Source organism: Phalacrocorax carbo, chromosome 2 (genome assembly GCF_963921805.1).
Source record: "Phalacrocorax carbo chromosome 2, bPhaCar2.1, whole genome shotgun sequence".
Taxonomy (NCBI): Eukaryota; Metazoa; Chordata; class Aves; order Suliformes; family Phalacrocoracidae; genus Phalacrocorax; species Phalacrocorax carbo.
Genome location: NC_087514.1, coordinates 165,278,085 through 165,299,114, shown reverse-complemented (window position 1 = coordinate 165,299,114; position 21,030 = coordinate 165,278,085). Strand labels below are relative to the sequence as shown.

Sequence of the window (21,030 nt, the reverse complement as noted above, 5' to 3'; positions counted from 1 at the left end):
TGCTTGACCTCTAAGCAGCTCTGTGAGACTCTGGGAATCTGCAAATCACGGACATTTTGCTTCTTAAGTTAAACGTATTTACTCAACAGGACTTTGAGCTTCAGAGACTGGCATGTTGCACTTGCCATTAAAATTAGGGCAAACACAGGCCCTGAAATTTGATGAATCCCTGAAGTTCCTCACCAAAATCTGTCCTCTCTAAAGAAGACCACATCTCCAGGGTGAAGTGGAAATCCATTCTCAGCTCTGCTTTGCTCAGCTCTGCTTTGCTCAGCTCTGCTCTCAGTTCCTGAGCTCTCTGCAGGCTTCCACTAATTCCCCAAATTAGCACCGAAGGTAATGGTGACACCCACAGCACCTGTGCTTATCCAGAATAGAAGACCAAACATGCAGGTTAGAGGAAAAGCATACCAAAATCTTCACCTTAGCAAGAAACATGGCAGAAAACCTGCACATATTCAAGAAAGCCAAGAGGATGGTGAGGGCCAGGAGTGATTTATGGGCAGGACATGACATTTCTTACCAAATTAGCATTGCTCCACTGCAGGATAGGATTGGGCAGCGCATGGGTGACCCAACTTCAGCAGCTCCAGCTGGCTGACTGCCTTCCACACCATGGGTCCAGCAGTGTCCACTACACCTGAGCCCTATTGCTGGTCACTGGTGACACACCCAGCATGGGAGCCATGGCTGAATTTCTGAAGAGTAATGCTCGGCTCAAGAGCAACAGTGTGGTCTCCAGGAATAAGCCAGGAACCAAACCTGATTTGCTATAGCCCACTGACAGCTTTCCATCCTCCCCAGCTTATATCCATTGTCAGCACATGCAAAGGCTCCATATCCTATTGCCAGTTGCTTAATCCATTCCTTCCCGCCCCACTGTCAATACAATAATACCCCACTGAGGAGACCCACCCACCAGGAAATCCCCCTTTAACACCCTGCAAAGGAGCAACCACATTTATCTCTGCCGCTGTTCTGGAAAACTAAATGAGGACTCATCTGCTCTAATCCCCTCTTAAGATTTCAAGATGAGGCCTGTGTTCACATATTAGCATATCTAACAGCTCCTACGTGTGCACTGCGAGGCTGCTGCTCCATGGAGGTAAATCACGTACCAACACATACTTCAGGCACCTTACTATCTCCCTCTGAAGACATAAATGATCGAGCCTTTGCAACGACCTCATAAAAATGCCTGAAATGAAGACTTGGGTTAAATGGGCTTGGAGATCTCCATGAAGAGCAAATCTCATGACTCATCCACAGCCTCCTGCTAGAGAGTTTGGGGACTACTCCTTACACTGATGCACAGCATTTCCATTGGCCTTGGTTTTGGTATGGCAGCTGCGGCTTCCTCGGTGTGGGTAGGAAACAGGCACTCCAGTTTGAGGAAAATTCTGAGATTTCTACAGCTCCTTTGGGCTTTCACTGGAATGACAGCGAGGTCTTTCAAGACTTTCACAAGTCTTGAAAAGCCTTGGAAAGATCTCAAAAACCTGTAGGTAGATGTCAGCTATGGAGCACCTGAGAGTTTGGGTGAAGGTGTCTGTTGGGATGTGAGTGACTGAATATTTTGGTCATTGCTGTTCTTGAGGCTTTGCTTAAGTCTTAAATTAAATTAAATTAAGTCTTAAATTTGTTAGGGAGCACTGACAGTGTTAGGAAGCACAAGTTTTCATGGCTTGTGGCGGACGGCTGGGAAGGGGTAGGGAGGCCAAGAGCCACCATCAGCACTGACTGCCGTGGCACCCCCTTGTGAGTCACACAAAACTTTTGTGTCCTCACTTTTACCACCCACAACCCAGCTTTGTCATGGGGAGTTGTCCTGGGCAGACTTCTGAACTGAACCACTCTTACACAGTTAGCTGAAATTGCTGGAGACAAGACTTTGTGACGAAGGTTGTGAATCAGGTCTGGATGATGCTAAACTGAAGACTGGGTGATTTGATCTCAGCCTTTTCCCAAGACCCAAACCAAGTTGGTCCTTTTAGGATAAACAAATTCATATGTTTTCTGTGGTTCCTTCGGCCACGGTTTCCATCTAACTCCTTCATTCCGGCAGTCCCTGCCTATCTGGAAGCAGGAAATACTAATTTACCCACTAAGCTCCTGACTGACGTTGTCCACTAACAGACTTGTTGGGCCATGTAGAATGCAAGCCCAAGAGTTTTTACTCCTCCCAGCTAACCTGGGAGACGCATCTATTTGGAGGGATGCATTGTCAGGCCCATAACTGTCAGAAACTTTGTTGTGCCAGCACAAATTGCAATTCCCCTTTCCATACTCAGTCCTGCAAGCCTTTTGCTGGCAAGTCTGGAACTGCACTGAAGACCTGAGCCATTTGCATGATTAAAGGTTGCAGGACGAAGCTGATTAGAAAGATTCAGCAAATTCCCCAATCAGAGCATTAGCACAAATCCACTAGGTGAGGATCTGGCTTTGTGTATGTAGTTGGCTTCTCCTCAGAGTAACTTCCACTGGTTTCCACCGAGAGCTGGAAGTTCTCAGCTTCTCTCAGGATTGATCTCTGCACCTGCAGAGTGAATACCTATAAATATTGTTGTGGTTTTGGTGGCTTTTTCTTTATACTATCAAAACCTGCTTCTTTGATTAGAGATGGGGAAAAAAAAAATCTGACAGTGTTTTCTGGCATTTACTCCCTAATTGGAATATTCCCTTTGGGTATTTAAAAAAAATATTAAATTGGCCCAGATATTTTTTTATGAATAACACTTTAATTAAATTTTTACATATTAAATGTACATCAGTTGAAATAGTTAGACAAATAGCATGAGTGTTAGTCATGTATAAGCAAAGGGATGAATCAGTCGAAGACTGAATATGTTACAACAGCCTCTCCCTCCGAAGGCACATGTGAGATGCTGAAAGGCAAGGGAAATTAACATGAGAGATGGAAGCGAGTGAGAGGGGGAGCACAGAAAAAAAGGCCAGGAGAAAGGCGAGGTACCCAGTGGGATTAATAAGGTAAGGGCTCCCTTGCTTACGCAGGCGTAAGTCATGGAGTCAAGGGACCTGAGCTCCATTCCCAGCTCTGTTACTCATCTGCTATGCAACTTCACAGCATTACTTCGTTTTCCTCTCTTCCTTGCACTTCCACCTCCTCCTTTGGCTAGCCCAGGTTAATTTGACAAGTTCTCCTCCACGTCCACTTCAATCACAGCTGCAGGACTGGGGCTAGACTTTAAGAAGAGCAGTCTAACGGTCAGGGTAGTCAAGCGTGAGGATAGATTGCCTGGGGAAGGGGTGGGAGCTCCGACCTGGGAGGTTTTCGAGAACAGGTTAGACAAACATCTGTCAGGGGTAGTTTGGGCAGAGCGAATCCTGCCTTTGGGCAGAAGGGTGCGAGGTCCAAGCCTGACATCTATGATTTTAAGGTTTTTCTGGAGCAGGGGATGAGCCTGCCAGTGCATCTAGATATCAGTTTCATACAAAATAACAAAAAGAGAGCTGTCTCATTAGAAAAAGTAAGATTTTTGTAGAAAAAAAATCTCCTATGCCAAGATGTACCCCTAATTACACTGGCTTAACTTGTCTGCCACTTCCACTGAATTAGATAAAGGTTATTCTGACTTACACCAGGCCAAGAGGAGAATTTGGCCCCATGTTCTGCTGATGGCCAAAATATATTTTTCACTTTAACCGATTTATTCAGTAACTGATTTTCAAAGACATTTCCTAAGGGTTCTTGGTCGTTCTTTTAATTTTTTTCCTGCACTTCATATATCATCTATCCCCACTCATTGCATAGGGCAGCAGCAGTGTTGCCACCAAGGGAGCTTACATTTAACAGCAAGAGAGGAATCTTTAACATCTCCCATCCCAAGAGACTGCAGGATGCGTAGCTTTGATTTTGTTGCTGTAAGACAGACAGGGATGAAAGCAATGTGCACTGTCAGTAAAGCCTTAAGGTACTGGGTTCCTCCAGCAGTTTGGCAAATGCCTTCCACTCCCACGAAAGCCACCGAAGACAGTGTAGGCAGAGCAGGTCATCACCCTTCCTCCCCCCAAGTTAATACACTGGATAAGGAGCCAGGAGTTGTTCCCACCAACTCTGGAGTGCACACACCCATAGCCGTGGGGTCTGGATGCCCTTTAAGAACCTGTAGCAGAACATCAGATGCCAAATCAGGAACATCATGTCCAGTCGTCAGATATGAAGGCAGGGTTGACATAAGAGCAAGCAGGCATTTGGTGAATTAAAAGCAGCAAGAATGAGAAGGGTAAGCAAGAATTGCAAGTTTTCTTGCAATCAGGTCAGTGAAGCTCTGGAAAAGCCTCACAATGTGAAAGAGAAGAAGTAAAAATACTGTAATGACATATAGCCTGAGGAAGGGAATGCTTCATCAAAGGAAATGTTATCATTCGGCTTAAAATGGGTGAACCCAGAGACAGACATCGAAGCTGGATCAAAACCCACAGCACCTGCCTCTTCTTCCCACTGACTCACAGCCCCCGTCTCTCTTCAGAGAGACTCCAATCCCTACCTGGAGGTTATTCACATTCTGGGTGCCCATCGTTTTCCTTGCCTGGGAGGGCAAAACCTATGTGCAGTTCAGACTGGAAGGGATCACCTCCATAGGAGAGAGCATCTCTGCACACCTCCAGCTCCACTCGCCACGAAGGCTGACGAGTGTATGGCACGGGGCTGGGTGAGAAAACTGCATCTCTGTAATTAGGTAGGTGGGTGTTATTTGAGCTTAAGAAACCTGGGCAAAATAAGGTAAGCATAAGATTAATGAAATTGGCTTGTCTTATGAATACAAATGATGACTGGTTGAGAAAGTTGTCTGGAGGTGTTTGGTATCCTTTGCTTCTACAGTAGGTTCTGTGTTTTTGTTTTTGGGGTTGTTGGTTTTTTTTTGAGGTCAAGTAGCTATCTCATGCTACAACAACTGTGCTGTAGTTCTGGTTATGGGAGGGATCATGTAGGAGCAGGAGAACTGAGTCTTGACAACATCTATCCATAATTTTGAAGTTGTTTTGGGGTCACTAGTTCAAAAATCTGCATGGCCCAGTGCGGAACAGTAATCGTCATGTCTGAGAGCTTCTTGGTGGGCATCAGAAAACCCAGACCATTCTCCTGACCCAGGCTGGGTGTTCCAGTTGAGGACAGCTCACTCCTTGAGCTGGGACCTTGTCCCTGCACTAAAAGCATGTGGCACTTGCCCTCTCTGCAGGATGAGAAATGCATGTCACCTGCTTCCCCAGCGTGGGCAGAGGCATGTGGTGGACAGTTGTCCACGACAAGTGGCCCATTCTCATTTGCTGGGGCAAGGTAGACGCTGTTTCTGTGTGAGAGAGCTTCGCTGTTTTAGATCACAAGTTACGGCTATTTTATTTTTTTATATTATTTAACCCCATCTATCATTTGACAGCAAAGCTGATGGAAAAATTCAATTTATCTCATTTCAGTGGTCTTATATTCACCAAGAACTCAAGTTCTTTATCTTAGTCTGGGTGTGACAGATTGTCCAGTGGTCTCCTAGCCAAGTATTCACCTTGCTTGTTTTTGCTCAGCTTCCCAAAGCCAACTGATGACATTTTCAGCCCAGCAGGCTGACAGGGTAACTCTTTGTGGTAGCTAAAATGAAGCATTATTAGGACATACATGCAGTAGGGGGTGAGGTCTACTATAAAAGCATTGTGGTGTAGATCCTTTTCTTCAATTTTTAAGTACTAGGACTCATTTCTCCATGTCTGGGAACAACACCAGGCTTATCACCACTTCACAGACTTGTCTTAGCAATACTGTCAATGCACAATGGTGTATGGAGGGATATCTTTATTTTTTTACTTTTTCTGTTGTGATTAATCTGATTGTGTCTTCCTAGGACTGAAAGATTTAAGGCAATGACTCTTAGAACATGACTGTTGGTCATAAGAGTCCCTGCAAAGGCTTGGCCATAAAAGATCTATGCATGACAAAGTCCAGGGTCTGCACCCGCTTGACCAGCAGATGTGTTCATGGAGGGCACAGCTGTTTTCTTCAGAACAGAGCGGTGTAGGTCAGTTCTTGAGGTTCTTGTTTTGGTTGGGTGAGCCGGTAGATTTGTTAGTTTGCCCACACTTAGAAGACACGCTCCTTGCTGCCGCGTCCTCACATGCACTCCCTCCGTGATGGACAAGTACAGAACTGAATACAGCTTTAGACAAGTGTTCAATATATTTAGCTCCCTTTTCCGCTTGCAAATTATACAAGAACTTCAACTATGATCAGAATATCTGTCATCCAAAGCTTATCTGCTGGCTTATAATTGCTTGTAAATCATCCAGTCTGTGTCTGGGTCTTTGCAATTTTCTTATTCCTCTCTGCCTAGATAGATCTGCAATCCCCACTGCTTTAGCAGCTAGCTGCGTCCTCAAGTGCTTGGGATTAGAAAGCAGGAAGGTAATGATCGCTCTCTATTTCACAGGTGGACAATCGGGGCAGAGGCAGAGCAGATGAGCTTCTCAAAAGTCATGCTGTTAGGACTGAGCCCCTTTTCCCTCAGGAACCACATATCCAGCCTCTAAACCATGCCTCCTCTCACGAGCTATTTACAAAAAGTGGCTTTTGTGCTTTGGGAGCTGTACAAAACTTTTCTGCCTCCCCAACAGGGTGAAACTGAAACCCACAGGAAAAAATAAAAAGATTTCCAAAGCCTGCTGCAGGAGGGTGAGCAGTTCCCTGCAGTTCCCCCAGCACACAAAACTGCCTCCCTTCTCCAAACTGAGCCTGCAAAGCAAAAACTCCTGCAAGCCAAAAAATTGCTTAATTGCCTCAAATTGATTCCATGGTTTTATTAAGATATTTGCCCAGCTCATTTATGGTTAATTATTTGTATTACGGTAGACTCTGAGGCCCCAAGCAGAGATCAGGGCCCCATTGTGCTAAATACTGTACAAGCACATAATAATGAAATCACTCCTTGCCCCATATAACTTACAATTATGTGGAGAGCTGCAATGGAAACACACCACAGCTCCTGTGAACACCTTTTAGGAGAGGCTAATGTGGATTTCGAAAGCCAAAATGATCCCTCATGAGAGCCTGGGCTGCTTCCATTGTCCATATCCCTGCAGCCCCGCTCTTCTTGCTGAGCTCCAGTGGGAAATAATCGAGGGAGAATATTGACAATCAACAGAGGAATCCCCCAACCTGGCCCAAGGCTTCATGATGGGATGGGGGGACATAGAGATGAGGAAAAAAAAAGTGGGGAAAACAAAACAAGTTCCTGTGCTGCTTTCCCCTTCACCTTTCATTTGTGCTTGGAAGCTCAGCTGCAGGAGCCTCATGAGGGAGCTCGTTTCCCCGGGGATTTCCAGGATCATTTTGCAGACGCAAAGCTTTCCTCTTTTTAGGTAAATGTTAAGACGAGCACCCAGCTTTCAGCTAGCCTTGGAGAGACCCCACACCCGCTGCCACTGCCTTCCTCCGCTTCTCAGCCCAGGCTAGTAAGAGGAGCAAAAATGCAAAAGGGGAACACTACGCTTCTCCTTCCCCCTCCTCCCACCCCACTCTACAGCCAAATCTCTGCGGCTGCATCTCACGCGTGCGTGGGAGGTCTTGCTTATCGAGGGGTCAACTCTGGGGGAGCTTTTCCACTCCTGCAAGCAAGTGGGAGAGTTTTGAGATCTTGAAGCCTTGCTGGAGGTGATGCTCGGGGCTGGGAGCATGGCAGGTTTTGGATGAACAACCAGCAGCCAATTCAACCGAAGGTCTTGCTTGTACCCCAGGTGCTGCTGAGCTCTGGGTGACCCTCTGGGGATGCTCAGGAGGTGCCTTGCAGAGACACCATGCATCTCTTCATTGTCCACCTCTGCCTTGTGCTTTTCCCTGCATCGCAACCCAGAGTTGGGAGGACGGGAAAGGCAGCAAACTGTAGCCCAAAGCCAGGGGAAAATCCAATTGTTTCCAAACACTAAACTCAGGACTCAAGCGGAGCAGGAACCTCTGGAGATAACGCAGTGTCTGTGTGTGTGTGTCTGTGTGTAAAACGGCCTTGCAGAATCCCCCAGCTTTAGCAGGGCTTTGAAAAAGATCTGGGTGGTGATTCAAAATCCAGGTTACGACCTGTGACCTTTGGATGAGAAATTGTTGCCATTTAGGATGTGTTAGGAGGTCCATCCTTTTCATCAACTGCGTGTTTCTTCTTGCTGCGGGAGGCAATCACACCGGTATATCATTAACTCGCAGAAAAGGAGGCTGTAAAAGAAGTTGATGGGGGACCTTAGCCCACACCCTGCTGGGGTCTGCTCAGAGCACAATATCCCAGCGACCATGAGATTAAGCTAAAGAGAAAAGTGAAAATGCTTTTCACGATTCACACGCCCTTTAGATTGTTTTATTAAACCATTTGAATAGGGATTTCCCTTTCGGCCGACAACGGGGCCCGGCCAATGCATAGTTCTAGGTTGCTATGACTTAGTTGGTGCTGGCTAATCACAAGTGAGGGCAAATTTCATATAAAATATCTCGGGCCATTGTCAACCTAATGCAGCGTGACAGTGCCAGCACAAAGGGGGATTCATTCACCCCAGCAGGTAATAAGGACGATTTGCCATACCAACCAGGCAGTCTCGAGGGGGGCTGTCAAATACGATCAGAGCAGCGAAATGGAGCCTCACATTCCATTCTCAGGTGGGCGAAGGCGATCCTTTTGTTTGACCATGTTGCTTCTGATAACAGAATACAATTATAATTTTTTTTTTCTTCCCCGTATCCCATTGACCAGCGGGGCTGTTTTGCATAGCAGTCTTTGGGGCTTGCCTTTTTATTTTTCTTGCCTTTTTTTTTTTTTTTCAAGGCCAGAAGGGACCCCGATGATCCTTTAACCTGGAACGCGCCCTGGAGAATTCCACCCCAGTCCTTCCCCGCTCCTTTTCCGCCTTCCCCTTTCATTAAGGACTCAGTCCTGCCACAATGAGCATGCTGTATCTCCGCTAATAACCCCCAATTGGCACACAGCTTCCTTTTGTCTAGAGCCTCCCAGGGACATCGGGCCACTGGGGAGACGAGGGGTCGGGGTAATTCGGGGCGGTTCGAAGGGCTGAGAGGACCATGCTGTTTCAGGACTTGAGATGGCGATGAAATATTCAGAAGAAGGCATTTACGGGATGGCAGGAGGGGGGGATCAGAGGCCGAGTGTTTCACACATGACCAAGCCAACAGAAAGAGATAAAACGTGCTTGCATTAAGCCAGGTAGGTAGGGCGACATACATGGTAATGATTAGATCGACAGAGAGATAGGGTGATAGAGAGAGAGATAGAGGGATGTTTGCTTTGCAGGTATCAGACTTGGGTTACTGATACCAGACCGTCTTGCTGATTTGCCTATCTTGGGGGTCTGGTTACCTGCGATCACCTGGGGTTATTTTGACAGCGGCTAATTAGCGAGAGCATTCCAGCCCTCAACCCACCCTCGGCTCAGACGAGGGCTCGGACGGTGGCGGAGAGCACTGGCCCCGCTCCCAGGGCCGTGCACAAGGCTCCCGGGCTGCTCCGGTGTCTGACAATCTGGCTCTACCTGTTTCAGGTAGAGCCTGAAAGGTTTGGAAACGCGAGCACCGCACTGGAGGCTGCAGCTCTGTTGTGCTGGGTGCAGTAATAACCATATGCAACCAGTAGAAAAAAAGGTTTTTTTTTTTAAAAAAAAAGGAAGAAAAAGGAAAAAAACCCAAGTGTTCACATGTTTTAGGGGAACTTGGCCTTCAGGACTTTACAAGCTGTGTTAACCCAACCTTCTTCCATCCAGCATTCCCCCTTATCTGTATCACCTTCATGTTCCCTGGCAGGAATTGCCCATTTAATAATTTCCCTCCAATGATCTGATTCACAGCTAATCTGATCAAATGTCTTTTTAGGGCCTTTCATCTTCCCAGGGACGTGTTGACACTAGCATGCTGGTTCAGAGGAAACAAGAACTCAATCAGAACTTCGTTCAAAACACAGATGGGACCCAAACCTAACCTTTCCTTTAAGATATGCAAAAGTGTGGTTAGCTTCTTGTTATTATGCTTCGCATTTGCATAAGTCTTTGCATTTTGGGGCCTGATTTTTAAAAGGATAAAAAAGTAAAACAAACCCCGGAGCTGGATTTCGATGAGAAGAAGTGCAGAATCAGCTGGGCATGGAGTTGACACGGCTCTCTGTGAAGAAGGGCATAGGCTGTAGTGTCACGCAGAGCCTGACGTGGATCTGCGGGGCAGCTCCTGGCTGGCATCACTTGCTGCAGTGTGGGTGCGCCAAAGCTGCTTCTGCTCTTGGAGCCACCTCCACCCCATTTCAGGGTTAGACCTGAAAACCTCGATTACCTGCAGCCCCCAAGGACTGATGTTTTTGCAAAGCAGGCTTCCCCAGACTTGGAGATAAATGCATTTGGGAAATGCTGCTAAAGCCTAGAGGACCTGAGACAAGCCTACATGCCAGACAATGGCAGCAGCAGGTGTTTGTGTTTCACTGGTATATGGCTCCAAATCATTCAGGTCAGTCTGTAAATCTACACTGAGGCTGTAGTCTTACAAACAGATCTTTGAGGAATGGACTTAGTGATCCTTCTGCATCCAAGGGATCCCAGGCAATCATTTAGGCTCTGCTCTCATCCAAAGGATCCCATGTAACCATGCTCTTCTGGAGAAGGTTGATGGGGGTTTATGTAGCTCTAGACATGTCTTCTCTGTGCAATACAGAGCTGCTCTGGAAGGTCCTGGGGCTACTGCCAAGACCTACGAGCCCAGATGAGGTGCTGATAAGAAAGTAGCCATGTCCACACAGCTCAGCACGGAGACACCTTGAGGTACTGATGTTCTCATGGAAGACCCTATGGAAAAAGAGTGAGCCAAGCATATGCATCACTCCTAGTGCAATCAAGCATCATGCAGTACTGGGATAGGAGAAAAGTCCTCTCTTTTGCCCCTTTCATCTCTAATGTTGCTGTTGTGGCTGAAAAGATGCGCAAAGTTCAGGCTAGAGAGTGTAAGTTGAGATTTTTGTCTCTGTCCTGTATGGACAATACGCCAGATGTGGTCTGTGGTGTCAGTCAACAGTGAACACCATTTGAGTGAATTTATGAGTGAATTTTTATGTGCTGTAATATATTAATTTTGTCTATATTTGCAATCGGGGAAACTGAGGCAGAGTTTTGGAGTCACTCGTGTCCAGAGGGGGACTTTGTGCAGCATTTGAAGCCCACTGGCTGAGACGGTCACTGGGCTCTGACCTGCCCACAGCCTCCAGAGTCTTCTCAGAGTAATGACAAGGACTTCCTGACTGATGCTGCTGTGATTGAGCAGAAAATCAGGGTGAGGGCACTTGGCTACTTGGTGTTTAGGCTTGGGAGTGACACAAGAAATGAAAGCTTTAAAGAAGCTCAGGATCTCTTCCTAAAGCTTGGACTTTGGAAAGCATGTTCCAATGTACCTAGTGTGAATACAGCATGTTCTGTTGAATTTGGGAATGTGCTCTGTGGAATGATCCACTCTCCCACCAGGAAGCCTGACTTGTCCCCTTCTTTTATAGTCCCTGTGTTGAGCACATCCACGGCCACAATTTGCTCCTCTCCACCCTTCCTAATGGGTACAAGGTGTATCTTTGAAAGCAAACAGCAAGCATGGTACAAGGATCCCCTTTTAAGGGGTAAGAGGGTAACTGAAGAGCCTTCCATGCCAGGCCAGGAGATGCTCTTGCAGGAGACCAACATGCTGAGGTTGGTGAGGATGTGTCAGGGGAAATATGAACACTGGAAACAGGGGCCTCTCTGAAGAGGAGCTGAAGAAAGCTTGAGGCTGAGCCAGACAGCTTATGTAAAACACTTTCAGTTGATTTATCTGAGAAGGGATCCTTTATTGCTACAATCGAGAGGAATGTGGTGAAACTGAAGCTCGCCTGCCTCCAAGGCCGCAAGAGCCAATATTTTGTTTCCAACGTTCCCAGTATTTTCCCCACAAGCAATGTCAGGCTCAGAGCAGCCGTGACATCTCTGTGATCCTCCTCCTCTTCCTCCTCTATGATGGGAACGACGCTTGTTCCCCTCCAGCGCTTGGGCACTGTCTCTGTAGCACGGATGGATCTGTCAGCTGGCGTGTGCCAAGGCGTTCCCTGTTCTCCGTCTTCACCTGGTGCCATGCCAGTATTTAATAGTTCTGACTGGCAAATGATTTGCTTCTTTGTGATCATTAAAAAAAAAGCCTTTTAACATTTTTTTCCCCACCTTCCCTGGGGAAAAAATACGTCCTGTGCTCTGAGATGTGACCCTTCATTTTTTAAAACCATAGTATCATCGGATGGTTTGGGTGAGAAGGGACCTTTCGAGGCCATCCAGTCCAAACCCCCTGCCGTGAGCAGGGGCATCTGCAACCACATCAGGTTGCTCAGAGCCCCGGCCAGCCTGGCCTTGGGTGTTTCCAGGGATGGGGCATCGACCACCTCTCTGGGCAGCCTGGGCCAGGGTTTCACCATCCTCACCATAAAAAATTCTTCCTTATATCTAGTCTGTATCTACACTCTTTTAGTTTAAAACCATTACTCCTTGTCCTATCACAACAGGCCCTACTAAAAATTCTGTCCCATCTTTCTTATAAGCCCCCTTTAGTGCAAAGAGCATCATCCTCATGTCCTGAACCCTCGCTTCTTGGCTCTGAGGGATCTGCTGGTTGGTGAGTTTAGCACTGAGGCCAGCTGGGCTGAGGGACTAGAGTATCTTCTGCTGGTATCTGGGACGAGCAAGACTGTATTGCTGCAGGTGATCCTTGCTTACCCCACACACTGATTTCAGGGCCAGCAGGCAATGCCATTCATGTTAGTATAAGCCAATACTGAAGTCTGCGTACATTCTGCAGCTCCTGTGAGCTCTGACTCACCAGTCCCACTGGATTTCACTTCTACTCAGAAAGTAGCTGTGCCTGCAAGGCTATCAGTGTGAGCCTGAAGAAACTCGCTTCTTCTGGGAGTCACCATCTGCTTAACAACTGACAAGGCTTTGGCCTAAGGTAGCACTGAGACGTACCCTTCAGAGTTGAGGCCTTCCTCCAGCCTTGGCTTCACTGTAGTTGCAAATCAGGAGCAGGCACTGACTTTTACACCATCAGTGCTTCAGCTCCTGCATCCATGGTGAGAAACATTTAATCGATTTTTTTCTGGCATATTAATCTTTTCTGGCATCCTTCTTTTTCATCTGAAGTGGTGCAGTATGACCCTTCATGCAAGCCCTTCTGGTTGTGCTTTCACTATGGAGGTGTTTATGGGTGACCCCCCCGCAAGGGAACATCACAGCTCTCCTCCCGCATCTAGGTAAGGCAGCTCTGTTGATGGATCCAAGGAGGAAACCACAGTGTGCTGCTAGCAGCTGGGTAGTCCTCTTTGTACTACAGTTGAAAACAAAATTCACCTCACCTGAGACAAAGACTGGGCTTCCAAAACTCTTAAAGCTCACTTCACAAATTCCTCACCATCTTCCTCCATTGGAAAATGCCTTCCCTCCCTGCAATCCCCATGATGTCTAACCTGCAAGAAGGAACCCGAACACAGTAATCAGGGGGAAATTGAGCTGTTAGACAGGCCCCCAGTGTAAAAGGCACAGCTATGCAGGCTCAGAATACCAGAAGCACTGGTTTGCCTCCAGTTTTATTTCCAGTTTCTTGGTTCTTGGAGTTTATTTAGATTTTTTTTTCCTTTTAATCGAGAGTCGATGTAATGTCAACTGTTGTGCAAACCCTAACATGACAGCTGTGGGTTTGTATCCCCTCGAGCCAAGGGGAGAATTGAAACCCTTTCTCCCACTCCCTGGGTACATGCCCTGCCAGACAAATGTTGGAAAGACTTTACACCTTCCGCCCCTCAGAGATGGGTGTCTGGGTGTCTGAAATAGCTGACACAACAGGTAGGTTTCTCTTGCCTTTTAGCTTTGAAAAACAAAGCTCAGAGAAAACAGCATGTCTCCTCCCTGCAGTCCTGCTAAGCAGATATGATACTTCCTCCATCTTACCCTGCTTGTTAAATGACTCTCCCAAGAGCATTCAAGAAGTCTGCGGTGTCAGAAATTCAAAGCTTGCAGCCACACCATTGCAATGTCTTTCCAAGGGTGGAATGGGGAGTAGGATCTTCTACTCAAGAGTAGACATGCTAATGATGGCTGGGACGAGGTAGCTAAGATGTGGGTACTCTTTCCTTCACTGTCACACATCTCTAGGAGCAATATGGGACAATTCTGTTCTTTTCCATGTTGTTTATACAGTATCCAGCCCAAAGAGGCTTTAAGACAGTGTTTCACTCCAAGGCCTATGTTTCAAAAAAGATAGTGACAAGATCCTGGGCAGTAAAAGGTTGTTGGCATGGGAGATTTGTCTCCACAGAACCGAGTCGGTAGCTGTCTGGAGACATCAAAGTTCCCTTTGCAAAGGAGTTTCCACACCTTCAGGAAGACCATCTAGAAAAGTGCCATGCTGAGTGGAAAACCCTTAGGTCAGGGTGCATCTCTACTGCTTGGCTATCTGTTCTCCAGGTGCTAAGGTCTGCTTCCTTCCTCACAAGATGTGCGGTCCAGAACCCAGATCTCACTGCTTTCTTTTAAAGAGCAGTCAGTGGAAACAGCAGTGTCCCCTTCCTAAGACACCACCTAGTTCCCTGAGCTGCCGGCCAGGACGCAGGACTTGCAGCTTCAGCTCCCAACACATCTGAAGGTGCGTTGCATTGCCCTGTCCCAGAAACCTGCTGTCATCACCAGGCCACTATGCGGTGAGGGAGGAAAGATTTAGGCTGTCAAAAGAGGGGACAACGGGGCTCAGTACTAAGGTGCAAAGGTGGCAAAAAGGGATTGTAGCTTTTTAAGACCAAAATAAACCATTATGTTCATCCTTCTTCATCACCGCAGTCTGTCCTTCCACATATCTGGGATATCTACCTGACCTGGGGTTAATCAGTTAGTCATTCAGAGAAAGATTCAGGGAAAATAAGTCACTGTCTGGGCAGAAGAACACATAAGAGCAGGTTTTATGTAGTAGACAGTTGAGATATTTGTGTGGTTATTCATTTGCCTTCCTCACCCCACAGCTTGGATGACCCTCTGTTCGGCTCCTACACCTTCTGCCCATGGTTCTGAAGACATCACTGAATTTAGCATTGCAGGCTCCTGAGGGGATAAGTAGGATTGTCCTCAGGTGTATGGATAAGGAAGCAGAAGCTCAGGCAGACAGAAGTATTTGCTCAAAGTCATGTTAAAAAGCCCTGTGAAAGCAGGAAATCAAATCTTAGATCACTTCATCCTCAGGCCTCTGAATTCTCATATCGATATTGCTTGCTCATGTGCTTTTGCATCCCAAGATGTTTCTGCTGCTGAGACAGGGTGGTCAGAGGTGCTCTGCACAGGACAGGCAGGCTCTCAACTTCACAGACCGGGCTCCTTAGGGAACAATTTCCAGAAGTGACCAGTGACTTGGAGACCTCTGCATTGGGGGGCAGCTACGAAGCCTCCTGAAAGACCCTCTGTAAGTCTCAGCACCTTTTTCACCGATAGCCAACCTGCCCCAAAAGGCTCCAGAACAGGGTATCTTGAAGCACCAGGCCATCCAAGTCTCTAAGCCCTGCAGGGAAACTCAGGAGCAGGCAGGAATTAAACAAGCTGAAGCCAGAGCTTTGGTGACCTTGTGCTGCACTGAAAACAAAGTGGTTAAAATGCTCTTAAGTCAACATCCCCATGAGGTATTAGTCCCTATTAACCTTCTATTGCCAGATGACTTTCCAGAAGCTCTCTTCAAGTCAGAACGAGCTGCTTGTCTCCTGCTACCAGAACCACCCAGAGAAATGAGGTGACCTGACAAATATACTGCACTCTCCTGTTATCTTTGCTAAGTCTCTTGCATTTTTATATGGCACCTTAATAACCCCTCATTTCCATTACAAGTGCATGCTTTCCTTCTGCTTATCTGTATCTCTATACACTCCTTCTCCATTCCTGCAGCCACACCGCCTCCGGCTACAACCCGGGGAGCTCTTCAGAGCTCAGCAGGGTCAGGTCTGCTTAGCAATCGGAGGACAGTCCTATAACTTAGGAGGTGACAGGACATGATTCACGCGATGGCGCTCTTCCATTTGCATCAATATTGAACTCGGTGCCTTAAGTTAGGGGTAGGAGATGTAAACCCAGTGCCCTAATTTCGTGGCGTCATTAAGAGATCGGCTGCAACTTTCTCAAGAGACAAACTCCTAACCTCAGTGCCCGGGGCCAGATCTCAGCTTCTTTGCTCAGCCTGCCTACATTCCCCAGGTAGTTACGATCAGATACAATGCTATTTGCTTCCTGTTGTGTGCTGTTGAGTGGTGGCTGCGCTCCACCCCAGGGGTGGCTGCATTTCAAAAGCAGGGGAGTGATTACGACGGATACAGGCTGTAAAGGCATTGGGCTCTTTCTGGGAAGAGAAGACCTGAGTATAATCAGTGCTTCTTAAGCCAAATGCTATCAATACCCTCCTGGAGCTGTAGGGTCTCAGTAAGAGCTAGCAACAGCGGAGAGTTTAGGTAACAGGCCTGGGATTTAGGATAGGGTAACTACAACTAGAGCTATCCTGTAACTCCTTGTTCAGCTGCGACCAAGCCCTGGCAAATGCAGAAATTCTGCATGCCCTCTGGCTGCGCTGTGTTGCATGAAGGTCAATGGATTTTGGCGAGCTCTACACCTGCATGCACAGAGAATCACCTCTGTTCGGAGCTAATGGCTCCTGCTGAAGCCCAGGTGGGATCCACGACCTGTGGACTCCTAAGCCAAGGCCACCCCTCTTATACCCATGCAGTAGAAGGTTTTCTGCACAAACATCATGGCTGTAAATGCTTTATTTTCAGTCCCAGCATGGCAAGACTCACAGGATCTCCATGGCTTTTGCGAACATCAGTTCAGCACCTACAGCACCTTCCCAGACAGACAAAGGCCTGGATCAGGTCTCTCCTCCTGATCAGAGGAAGGGGTGATTCCCAAGAGATGAGAGCTAACCTACCCAAGCAACGTGCTTTAGCCACCACAGGTGTCAGATAGAAAGGGGAAGAAAAAGACTTCTCATGTTCCTCTCCTGTTCATGGTATAGCAGCATATCAAAAGGTTTCAAGATTAGTTAGGCCACAATGGGAGGAGGTAGAAGGTGCATCAGCTATTCTCTGTTCAGGCACTACACCTTCTACCTCCCTACTAGAGGATAATGGCATTCATCCCACCAGCTTATCTGACTGGCTTCTACAAGAAGCCTTTGACTTTCACAGACCCCAGGGCTGGTCATCAATGTCCAGACATCATACGAAGCTCTCCAACCCCAAGATTTGGTTTCTGGATCCCACACGGCTTAAGCAAGCGGAAGATGCCAAGTCCGCAGCCCTTTTAGAACTAGACTTACCTGTTCACGCTCAAAAGCTGAGCTTTCACACAGCTCAGGAACTGTGTGGTCACCATTTGCAGGAAGTTAGGATCCTCCAGGCTGGACAGTTGCTGAACAAGGGTTTTTCAAAATCACATTGTAGAACTGAGGGTTCCTGCATTTTCCTTTTTTGGTTCTAGCCCTCGGTGACTTACTAACCTCACCATGCGTATTGACAACATGTTCCAGGACATTGCTCATACCTTCGGCTTGTAAGTTCATGCACATTATTTGATTTGCATATTGTTGTATTTGGTAGTCTTCCCAAAGCGAAGCAGTGCTGCACAAGTTCTTGCTTAAGCCTTCAATCCAGCCGGGACTGCTCTGCAAGCATGCAGTTTTGATTTCTCCCCGAGAACATGTTGGCTTTTTGGCTTGGCATATTAAACTTTCTTTGCGTTAGTAAAGCCTGGAAGCATCTAGAAAGTAAAGATTAAGCCAAAATGCCCAGGGAAAGCTCAGATCAGCAAAATATGGTGCAGAGAAGGTTTGAGCCGTTTTGAGTAGGCACCTCATCAGCTGATGCAACGCTCAGTAGAAGCTGGTGAAGTTGCATCAACTGAAAACCTGACCTTCTGCCTTTATGGATCTATTCATATTTCAACAATCTCCTAGCCTAATCATCTGAAAGGTGTCAGAGACAACACGCTTTTGGGGCTAACTGATCTCATAGGCACGAGGTGACCTGGTGTGGGGAATGGTATAGGAGGTCAAGGGAGGCCAGTTATCAGAATCGTGTCTTTGTAGAATGGCCTCAAGGGTTTGAGAATAGCCCCATTCTTGATAAAAATGCCATTTTGCTGAAGCCAAAAAGCATTGCAGTGGTGTTTTCTGAGGTGTGATATTGAACTCCAAGGTAATTTCTAGTGAGTGAAGAACCATGATGAAACCAAAACTGCAGGGAGGGGAATAAAAATGATATTTTGGTATATTTTCCATTTGCAAAGCAGTTTGAAATATTTCGTTTTCATTTTGGCACAGTGTAGAAAAAGAACTGGCATCCAGGAAAGTCAGGCCAATGCTAAGCTGCCGTTCCTAACCCAGCTCCAGCTAGGATGAAAGGCTATGAAGGAAAGTCTCCGCAAAGACTAAGGCTCCTCAGTCCCTAACCATGACACCTTTTAGCTGATACCACCCACCATCCTGAGGCAATGGGAAGAAGAGAAAAGCTTATTTCCAGTCCCTTTAACGTGGGCCTTAATTAGGCAAGTGAGTAAAACACTGGATAGATGCAACACACCATATATTGAACGCAGTCTCTAAGTAAGCGAGCTTGACTAGAGAGCCTAGGGAAAAGAAGGTGGCCTCAGGATGGAGGGTGAGGACAATTTTAGTTTACACAGGGAGGATTGGGAAGTATCTGGCCATCATGGCATTTTCCTACCTTCCAGCCATCAGCAGCTCTCCCAGTCAAGAAGGAGGTGCTTTACCTGGTGCTGGTCCCGCCACAGAGGGTGGAGGCTGTCATTAAATGTAGACCTGCATTTTTCTTGTTATGGGAACAGTCCAGATTCTGTGCACCTGAAGCCAAGACTGCAGCTCAGGGTATGGCAACGTGGTGCATTGCCTGCAAAGTACCATGCAGTATATTCTATATGCCCCCTGAAACTCAGCAGTTTGCACTGCTTTTTGCCATGCCTCTATACTAAGACCTCAGGATGACCTTAGTCAAAACTTCTTGGCTGACCTCACTGGCCTTGATTCAAGCCTGGTCCTGTCTACACAGGAGCTTATTTCCTAGTATAAGAAAATGTTTTTGGAATAGGTCCAAGCTGGACCACAAGGAAGAGGAGAGTTTCCTGGCCTTCTGCCATGCCCTCGAGAGAAGGTGTTCACAGGGCTGATCAAAGCCATGCGTGGTCCCTTCACTGGCCACTATTCACTGGTTTCTCTCTTCCACAGCTACCAGGGAATCAGCCTTTGTCCATGCCATTGCCTCTGCTGGAGTGGCTTTCGCAGTGACCAGATCCTGCGCCGAGGGCTCGGCCACCATCTGCGGCTGCGACACCCGCCACAAAGGCTCTCCTGGGGAAGGCTGGAAATGGGGGGGCTGCAGCGAGGACGTGGAGTTTGGGAGCATGGTGTCTCGGGAGTTTGCAGATGCCCGAGAGAACAGACCAGATGCTCGGTCAGCCATGAACAGGCACAACAACGAAGCTGGAAGGACCGTAAGGACATTTAGTTTCACCTTTCTTGGTCTCCCTTTAATCTTTTCTTACCTGCAATAATGAACAATGGGACAGAACTGATGGGAATAACCAAACATAAATCTGGGCAGTTTTACATCATGAAACGATGATACCTGCCCTATGATATTTCTTGTCAGGGAGGTGATCGATATACCTTATCTATGAAAGCTGTAAGTAAATTCACCCACCCAGATGTAAATGCCTACCTTGGACAGACCTTTTTTATACAGAATGGATCAAGACAGAGAGGTCTAGGATGGGATTTCATCCCAGCTTGAAGGAGACATTTGAAATAGCTCCGTTAATGATGCCTTCACTGTGCCTGTTCCCCTCCATTTGCTGTAGGAAGAAGGTGAGCTGTACAGCCAGAGATGTCTGTACTGTAGACATCTGAAGTTAAAAGAAATGGACCAGGGTTTATAGGGAGGATACAGCTGCTTAAGCAAATGCATTTTAGTATTAGCTGAGATATCCTGAAGTATCCATCCTGTCCTTGGCTGCTACTGGGAACGACTCTGTGTCTCCTGCAGGTCCTCTGCCATCTTGGGACTGATGCCTTAGACACCCCTGGAGCTCACAAATGGCATTAGATGCTTGTGTTTAGGCAAATGAATCCCAGCCTGAGTGCAATTGTCCATTCCCCTGGGATCGCCACTCTGCTTTGTAGGCTTGAGGGTGGGGAAGAACAGGAGAGCATTTCCGACCACCCCTCTTCTCAACACAGTTCTATTTCCCAGGGAATATTTAAAGAAAATAGGAGGGAATGTGACTGGTACCTCCTGATTAAACTTGGACCATGCCCCAAAGCCATCTAATCTGTTTTCACTTCAGTCATGGAGAAAAACGTATAAGGGACAGAAAGCTCAAAATCTTGCCCTCACCACAGTGACAGCCTCGTACACAGTGAATCTTTTCCATAAGGTAGAACGATCCCAGTAAGAGGACACTTTCCTTTTCATCTAAAGAATAGCCCATAAATGCCAGAAGAACGTAAACTATGGGAAACAGTTTGTGAAACTGAACCACAAAGCTCTTGCTAACGGAGACCGTGCCGCAGCTTCTCTGAGATAACAGCATTTTTTCTCATGTAGTAAACTTGAGATAGCTTATCCCTCAGTGGAATAAAGATATCTCCCTGTAATCATAAGAGGTTAGTATGGTCTTGTCCCCTCAGCAGAAGGTCTTACACATGTCTAGGAGAATATATGACTGTGCAGTGAGCTATAGCAAAGCCACCACAGTGATGCCGTGCTAGGAAACAGCTGTCCTCCGGCAGGCTAGGACATGGGTGTGAGCTCCTCAGGTGGACACTGTCAAATCCTGGTGGAGTTATTCCACCTCACACCACAGGAGAGCTGGTCTGAAATAGGGACTACAACCTTTCAAAATGAAATACCACCAGAAACAAAAATTGTCTGCAATATAGATGACTACAAGCAATAA

General features: G+C 47.0%; 1 protein-coding gene across 1 annotated transcript in view; it reads left to right on the top strand.

Moving 5' to 3' along the window:
* WNT3A (Wnt family member 3A) overlaps positions 1 to 21,030 on the top strand; it is a 42,669-nt gene that overhangs the window by 19,406 nt on the left and 2,233 nt on the right. The window contains exon 4 of the mRNA XM_009501666.2: positions 19,301 to 19,566. Coding sequence (XP_009499961.2) covers positions 19,301 to 19,566 — 266 coding nt within the window. The remainder of the gene's footprint in view (positions 1 to 19,300; positions 19,567 to 21,030) is intronic.